Source organism: Sinocyclocheilus anshuiensis, unplaced genomic scaffold, assembly GCF_001515605.1.
Source record: "Sinocyclocheilus anshuiensis isolate Anshui unplaced genomic scaffold, SAMN03320099.WGS_v1.1 scaffold1231, whole genome shotgun sequence".
NCBI classification, from domain to species: Eukaryota; Metazoa; Chordata; class Actinopteri; order Cypriniformes; family Cyprinidae; genus Sinocyclocheilus; species Sinocyclocheilus anshuiensis.
Genome location: NW_015536698.1, coordinates 968,555 through 977,477, shown reverse-complemented (window position 1 = coordinate 977,477; position 8,923 = coordinate 968,555). Strand labels below are relative to the sequence as shown.

Here is an 8,923-nt window from a genome sequence, read left to right as displayed (position 1 = left end):
TCTGACCCCCATAGACAGCAAGGGTACTACCACGTTCAAAGCCCAGAAAGGTACCAAGAACATCGACAAAATAGTGCATGTGACATCAGTGGTTCAACCGTAATTTTATGAAGCTATGATAATACTTTTTGTGTGCAAAAAAACAAAAATAACTTTGTTCAACAATTCTTCTCCCCCGAGTTACCATCTACCGCCATTATCGAGAGTAACACAACGCATGCGCGTGCTTTCCTCTGCTCGTAAACAAGGCGCAGCGCATGCGTGTTCTACGTCAGCAGCATGTTACTCTAGATAATGGTATATATGATAAATAGGATTTTTATGCTATCAACATTTTTTGATGCACTGAAATTTAATAATTATTGTTACCAATTTCAATATCACAAAAAAAATACTAGCTCAAGTAAAACCAAGCTTACTGAACAAGTAAACAGTCACAAATTATAATAGCATAAAGATACATACGAAATCAACCTACTTGAAAAACTGAAAAAAATGAATAAGAAATATTATATGTATAAAGTAAATGTACAAGTAGACTGAATAGTCTTCACTGTATAAATTCAATATACATTAATTCTTACTTATTTTACAAAAGTGATTCAGTCAAGGACAGCAAGTAATTTTCTTTCTGATGTTTGATTTACAATATTGACACAAATGGCAACAGCAGCTATATTAGGCTGCTTTAGAGGAATAGTTCACCCAAAAATGAAAATTCTGTTGTTGTTCTAAACTGGTATGAGTTTCCCTCTGCTGTTGAACGCAAAAGAATATATTTGGAACAATACTGGTAACCAAACAAACAAACAAAACCACTATTGGTGTCAGTGGGGACCAGAAACTTTCTGGTTATGAACATTCTTCAAAATATCTTCTGTTTTGTTGAGGAGAACAAATAAATTCATACAGGTTTAGAACAACTTGAGGGTGAGTAAATGATTACAGTATTTTCATTTTTGGGTGAAGATCATTAAATGCCAGGATCTCATATAGCTTACTTCTACACATGCTTAAACTTTAACGTTCATGTAAGACAAAACTGACTGTGTTGACGAGGATACTCGCAAAGACTGGCATTTTGACACATAACTATGTGTATTTGAACGTTTAAGCACAAGGCGCGAAAAGATTAGTCAGGCGCGCGCCGCGCGTATCAGGCTGAAACCGTCTTAACGAGCACATTTACCAACAAGAATTCTGCCCCGCTGCTTAATGTCCATGAATAGTTTAAAACCATTTGTTTTTAAACCACAATGCTTAAAACGCGTTTAAACTTACATCATGACACGCAAAACGATTGACATTTTTCTACCGGGTTATTTCCCAAACCTTAAGCGAATATATAGAGTTTGTTCAAACACAAAAAGCCAAATACGTCATCCATCAAGTTAATAATCAAACTAACCTAAAATCTGTGTGGACGATGGCGCTATTTTTATCTGCTCCATGTGCCCGGCCCCGGTCCACTTGCTGTTTCACAACTTCTACTCCATCATCATCTTTAGTAAAATAACCCGATAGCTGAGGATTTTACTAACTGTTTTATCTGCTGTTTGTCTTTTACGTTTTTTTTTTTTTTTTTTTTGGGTTTTTTTTTCTTTTCTTTTTTTTTTTTTAATCTGACCAAAGTTGGATTTCAGTACTTTTCAGGGAAGATTTTCAGTCAATGGTGACTCAAATTTAAATTTGTTTATAATACATTTTCAATTTGTTATATGGCTTTAGAAGTGGATTTTATTTGGCTTTGGAATATAGTGCACAAGTTGCTTGGGCTTCTTTTATGCTGTTATTGTATTTGTCCTTTTCTGAACTTGACAGATATTATCACTATAAGCTGTTGCATGAAATAAAGGTGTGGAGAAAAAAAAAATATATATATATATGCAAATAAGTGTTTTAAATGACATGCGATTGTATGGATGTTATGGAATCAGGACACATGGGATGTTTGTGTTTGTAGTTTCAGTATTAATTGCCCTTCCTAAGGGCATAGAGCACTGCTGGCAAAACAAGACTGCAATCAAAGCACCACAGATGCTGCAGGCTCTTTCCTAGACATTGTGAAGGGGAAACAAACGAACAATAGGATGAAGCTCTTTAACTCTCAGGCTACCGCTGATTTGTTCTTACTCTGTTGCAGGAACTGTCTGTGATGAAGCAAGTCCTGATTAGCATGCGCTCACAGCAGCACGGTGGGCCTCTGTCTGTATCCCTACCTGAGCTTGAGACCGATGGTGCCGGTACAGCAGTTCATAGACCCAAAGCTTTAAAAGGCACAGACAAGGAGCAATACAACTATGATCCCAAACCCACAGTGTTCGTAGGTTTTGCTTAACTACCCATGTACAGAACCTTTCGAAGAGTAATTTGTCTTCTCTATAAAACAGGGACACATTTCAAAGATTTTTTTGAACTGCTAAAAATGTTTTTTTTGTTGTTGTTGTTGTTTTTTGCTTTCTATTTGGGCTGCTTGTGGCTAGACTCACATTCACTTTTTCAGAATTTTTTACTCAGACCAAAGTCCAAAGAAATGGTCAAAGAGATTTAACAATGATGTTTTTTTTTTGTTTTTTTTTACAGACCAATAAAGAAGTTCCAGAATGGTACAGAAAAGTCAAACGGAAAACTAAATAGACTTGTTCAACTTGTTTAAGACTTTTGGGATGCAACCAAGAATGAAAGTCTTTTTTTAAAAGACCTATTACACAGGTTTGATGTGTAGCCATGAAAAATGTGAACCTCAAACTATGAATTTGAATTTTAATGGTAATAAATCATTCAAACAGGCATGTGAATTTGTTTTTAAAGTAAGGTTCTAGTAAGGTTCTAAAGTAAGGTAAAGTAAGGTTATAAGCAACACGTAGCTATACAGTATCTGAATATAAGCATTTTTAATCTTCACCCTGTAAAGATATCTCAATATCTGTATGTATCATTTGATGGTAATAAGATCTGGATCCTTCCGTTTTGATTCGTAAGACGCGAGACACGCTGTTGATAAAAATAGAGGAGCGCGCGCATACCTTTATCGCAGCCGCATTGCGCGCTTATTTGTGTCATCTTAATGTTACGCGCCACAGGCTCGAATGTCCTGCAAGAACAGCGGTAGCAGTGAGCTGTGTTTTATTGATTCATTTCATTGATTCAGTCTGCTTGAGATGGATATTTTTGTTTGCCGTGTTGTGTTATTTTTAAATGTGAAATTATGGTAAACATTTATTTTATATAGGGATCATTTACCGTTTGTAAATAAGCCTTATTTTACAGCTTTGGAAACAGTAAACGCAGATATGCTGACACGTCTTTAAAAATCTGATTGCATTGACTGCTCTTGGCAGTCGGTTGCCACATGATGAGATCTCAGATTAGATTTCAGATTAACAAAACGGATAACAAATCAGAAATAATATAATAATACATAAAATAATTAGTAAAATAAGTGCTTGCAAACTGTGTAGGCCTATAACATTTTTAGAGGCGACAAAAATGCAATAGAATTTGGCATTAATAGCCTACCAATTTAGTGTAGGCCTAAATGTGAAATCTGCATTCATTAAAACAATGCCACTGATTACAGCGAATGGCATAATGTGTAGCCTAATTAAGTACAGCATAACATATTTGCGTTCTGTAAGGGACTAACAGATCCAGTAAGAGATTCATAAGTGTTTTAGATTCATTAAAAGCACCGGCTCTTAAGAGTCGGGAATCGGACAACCCTGACCTCTTGTATGTTGTTGGTTCACTTAAAAGAACCGACTCACAAGAGCCTTTCGTTCGGGTACTCGACTTCCCTGAAAAAGATCCGGTTTTACGACTTGTTATTGGCTATTTACTTCTCAGCTGTAGCTAGTTATTTGTACTAGCATACTTTTTTTGTATTAAATAAAATAAAGAATGTTTTATCATAAAATGCACATTGAATTAACCGATAAAAATAATGAATACAATTCGAACACAATTACTATTTATAGTGAGTTGTGATTTTATGCTGCACTGCCGTTATTATTACAATTATTTAAATGCTAAATTAAATACTTAAAGGGGTAGGCAGATTTAACTCTCTGTTTTGACGGGTTTGTTGCGCTGTTACAGTAACAGCAGTAGTAAAGGTGTAGCCGTCTCACTTTCTCAGTCCCTGTCAGGCCCCGCCCTTTCAGCGATTATACATATATCCCGGAGCTCCAGGAACAGAGCGAAGCGGAACGGGACATTGCTACTAAAAGCGCGCGCACAATACACGCACGGGTATCATTACATGCACCATACACTCACTTCCCCTTCCTCAACGTCTATCAAAACACATCTTGCGGACCCTCTCTCCGTCACATCCACGGCTTTATGGCCGCTACGCTTCTTACGATGAGCGCTGCGCTCGCACCGGGACAAGATGACTTTCTCTCGCTTCTCAAACCCTCACTGTCCGACGGCTTTCAGGAGGACCCCTCTCTGTTTTCCTTTGAAACCAAGACTCTCGACACGGAAAGGAGCTTATCAAACGACTATTCTCAGGTAATTGTTGTTATCAGTTCTTTGAATTGAGCTTCGCTTTTTCGTTTTGCTCAAGATATGACTGTACCACTGGATGGATTAAAGATCAAATGCATCCCTTCGTGTGAAAGGTGGGCCGTTGTAGATGATGCGGCAGCCTGCACGCCTGCAGTCCCATCAGCATCATGCCCCATCCAATGCGTTAAGCAAGCCATGTGCGATTCTTTAATTATTCCATAGGATAATTTTAGAAAAAAAAGACAAATCTAGTTTAAAGAATAGTTAAAATAAACTTAATGTGTTTCTAATTTACTGTTTGTCGTTTTCGCTGAAATGTTATATTTTCAGATTCTTAGAAATTGAGAATTTTGTTCCCCCATCCACAATTATCACCTTTCCATTTTAAAAAACGGGCAAAAAGTGTTAAATTCTGGACAATTCTACATTACACTTTGTCATAAGAGCGTATTTCAGTGTTAATTCTGTGTGCATTTATAACAATTGTATTTTTATAACAAATAACCGCTCATTTCCATCAACTTATTTCCATAACCTTATTTATTTATTTATTTATTTATAAAATGCTTAATCGTTTTCACCAGGTCAGGCAGAGTAAACAAAAAAAAAGAAAGATGATAAATTAATCTTAAATCATGATCTGCATTGTTGTTGTTTTTTGTTGTTTTGTTTTTTTTAGGTGTTATTACCAAAGAAGGTTATATGATAATTTTTAATTTTATTTTTATTAGAAATTCAAAGTTAATCTTATATGCAACTTGTGTTCGCTATCAGTGCTTATCCCGTGTTCTGCAAATAGCCTACAAACAATAAATAAACAAATGTCATTGCCATAATAGTCATTACCATCACACATTGCATAATATAAAGAATCATCACTGTTCAACATTTTAAGTAGCCTAGTCCAAAGCGTCCTCAGATTTGGTGATGTTTTGGGGATTTCCCCGTGGCCGTAACGCAGGGGAGAGTCTGGGCTGGGACGGGTAGCGCACAGACTCGTGTCAGTTGCTTGCAGTTGGTTTCTTGGCTACCGAACCGTCAACAACTGCCTCTCCCTCCTCACCCACGCGGGCTGCTCTCGAACTCCGAACTGAAACTTCCCAGCAACGCCGAGCCTCAAACTGAAAACTTGTGAAAGAGATACGTGTCCGGCGAACAGCTGGAAGATCTAAATCCAGAAATCGCTATGTGTAGCAGCCGCATAAAGAGCTCTGGCATTCCGAGTGTCTATGTATGCATGTACTGTATATGTGTGTGAGTCTTTTCATTTCCACTGATGTTTATTCCTCTAGTGACTCTATAGATATTACTGTCAGGAAGTAATTAATGAGTCTTGATTTACTATTTTCTGCTGATTACGGTTTAATGATAATTGGGTGGCAATATGGAAAGGCTGAGCAATCTCTCCAGCATGCTTTCCACCTGTCAGCAAGTCTGTTTTGAGCTTGTGGTATGAGCGCTGTTTTACAGTCTAAGGCGGAATGTAGCAGAGACATATCGAAGAAGACTTGATAAATGCTTTACCCCTGACTGCTCAATACAGCAACACAACCGATTCATGCTCTCAATATAGACAAGATCGCAGATCAGGTGGTAAAACATAGTTCTGATTTCTAGGTTTTATAAATTGGCTTTGCAGGTAAAATATCTACCCATAAATTTCTAGTACAAAATCAAACTTTCATTCAGACATTCATGTTGGTAGTGCTGATATACTGCAAACATAATACATTCAATGACAGCAAATGAGATGAACATGAATGTTACACCACATTTACTGAAAATTCACAGGGGAAAAAAATAATAGAAATGATTTATTATTAGTTAATAAGATTTAAAGACCTGTCTGTTAATCGTCCAGCAGAAATGATCGGTTACTTCAAAATTGCCAAATATCAGCCATTTACTTACCCGATAAATTGGTGAATAAATAAATCACTAGATGTATATATTTACTTTTACCCATTCCAACATGCTTGCCTGTCCATATATTACTAAAAACTTTTAAGTTTCTCTCTTTTATTATTATTATTATGAATTCAAGGTTAATTGATTTCTATTACCATTATTATAGTCCAAAGCATCCTCAATTGAAGTGGAAACAAAGAAAATATCTCCTAAATACTCAGCCTGGCCGATAAATCGGTTTATTGCTAGATGTATATGATAGATTTAGTGTGTGTGTATATATATATATATATATATATAGAGAGAGAGAGAGAGAGAGAGAGAGAGAGAGAGATTAGATTTATATATATATATATATGTGTGTGTGTGTGTTATATATGTTTATATTTATGTTGTAAGATGATTTAAGTGTTGTGTTCAGTAGTCCATATAGTTTTACTCCGAGCCAAGTTATCTTTGCTGAGTAAGCAGGCATGTTGGCCATTGTTGTAACAGTAAGTGAATATTTGCGCTCTTGCAAGCTTTTCTAAAATTGTATGTATACTGTGTTTGTGCTCGGCCAACACAAGCAGTCCCAGGAGATCCTGGCAGCTTTGCTGACAGAAGCAGCGTGTGCAATATTCCAGCAGTTATTATTCTGAAATCTGTTTATCTTGTTTGCCTTTAATGGCCTTTACAACTGCATTTACAATTTTATGCTTCTCTCTTTTGCTCTCTAGGCTAAACTAGAGATGGATAAATATCTGTCTCCACAACCTGTGGCTCTCCCCGACCCAAAGAAGTCAAGACGAGAGAGCATCTCTGTAATGGACCAGTTTTTTGGGGACGATCACGGGTCCCCCTACAGCATCAACATGAATGTCTTCCTCCCCGACATTGCTTACCTAAGAACGGGAATGTGCCGGCCAGCACGGCCTTCAGTCCCCAGCCATGTCAAAACTGAACCTGTAGCGGCGCCTTTCTCTCATCCCGAGTGTCCGGTGAGCTCAACTGGCCCCGCTCCATCCGCGCTGCCCGATTTCACCAGCATCTTTAACTCGAATTCCACTTCGGGTTCTGAAATCAATCCCATGGACGATAACTCTGGGGTCTTTGTCAAGCAGGAGATGCAAGGCTTTGACATCCCACAGGATGAGCCGCTCTTCCAGCTCCTCAACTCGGAGCTGGACATCCCCCATCAAGCCGATTCACACTCCCACCCTCACGCTCACTCTGTGCCCTCACAGATGCCTACTTTCCACGACCTGCACTTAGCGACCCAACAGACAGCTGCCAAGCCATACTGTGGCATGCCCGCCACCGACTTCCCTCTCGGCCCGGGTCACTTTGTGCATCCTCAGGGTCAGGCCCACTCGCAGCTCAAAATGCCCGATCTTCCCCCCTCGCCTCCCACTTCAGAACCTGGCAGTCCTGACAGACAGAAGGAACTGCTTCTCAATCTGACACCACCACCATCTTACGCCGCCACTATCGCCTCCAAAATGGCTGTCAATGCGCCCAGTCACCTAACACCCACCTCGATACGAGCTCTCGCAAACACTGGGTCCATGCCTGTTCATTACAACAGAAGAACAAACCCAGACCTTGAGAAAAGACGGATACACCACTGTGATTTTGCAGGTACAGACTGTTTTTTCAATTGAACTGGATCTATAGCCAAATTCACAAGATGCTGATGTGTTTTCTGAAGCACTATGTTGCTTTCTACTGCACTTTCTTCACACACTTGAATCCACTGTTAAATAATTCAGAGACGGCAAAGCCTTTTAACCAGCGCTCAGAATGAATGCCAAAGAGTTGACGTCAGGCTGATTGTTATTGAATCCTATTGCATCAAACTGACTGGGCAAACTGTAAAACAGACAAGCCTCACAGTGCCATTAATAGTGCATTTATGCTAAGAAGCTGCATGTCTGAAGCAACGAGCTTCGCAATTAAGAACCCATCACTGAATAGGGTTTTACAGCTAACGACATGAGATGGGCTTTGGATTACTAATTGGAAAAGAAAGCATACTGAAACCAAGTAACAGGATGCTCTTATTTGTGAATGTGGCAATGAGTGAACCAACTGATTTTGTGTTGGAGACTAAAAAGAATAAATCGCTCTCTTGTCCTACCGTTAATGTATCAAACATTACAATGGCATTGTTTTGTTTTAGAATTAAGAACTGAAATATGTAATAATTTTATTATTATTTGAATAATTCATATTTTTGTTATCAAAAGCCTTCCAGCTTTTTTATCTGTCAAAAGATTAAACCACTCTTGTCATATTGTTTATGTATCAAGCATAATAATTGCATTTTATTTATATTTAATAATTTTTTACTTTTTAATAATTTATCATTTATTTTATTTATGATCAATTTAATATGTTTTTATCCATAGCCTCTCTGTATATTTTTATCTCTCAAATGATGAAACATTCATACTGTCATACTGTTTATGCTTCAAGCATACTAATTGCATTGTTTTAATACTTGTAATTTATCATTTAAATA

The 8,923-nt window shown here is 37.8% G+C and overlaps 2 protein-coding genes across 2 annotated transcripts in view; both read left to right on the top strand.

The window, feature by feature from the left end:
* Positions 1-2,811, top strand: part of LOC107654845 (progesterone-induced-blocking factor 1) — a 52,832-nt gene extending 50,021 nt beyond the window's left edge. The window contains 2 exon segments of the mRNA XM_016442120.1: positions 2,144-2,323; positions 2,584-2,811. Coding sequence (XP_016297606.1) covers positions 2,144-2,323; positions 2,584-2,637 — 234 coding nt within the window. The 3' untranslated portion in view covers positions 2,638-2,811.
* Positions 2,812-4,194: 1,383 nt separating this feature from the next.
* The window catches only part of LOC107654840 (Krueppel-like factor 5), an 8,586-nt gene continuing 3,857 nt past the window's right edge, over positions 4,195-8,923 (top strand). Inside the window, exons 1-2 of the mRNA XM_016442108.1 lie at positions 4,195-4,515; positions 7,140-8,040. Coding sequence (XP_016297594.1) covers positions 4,345-4,515; positions 7,140-8,040 — 1,072 coding nt within the window. The 5' untranslated portion in view covers positions 4,195-4,344. The remainder of the gene's footprint in view (positions 4,516-7,139; positions 8,041-8,923) is intronic.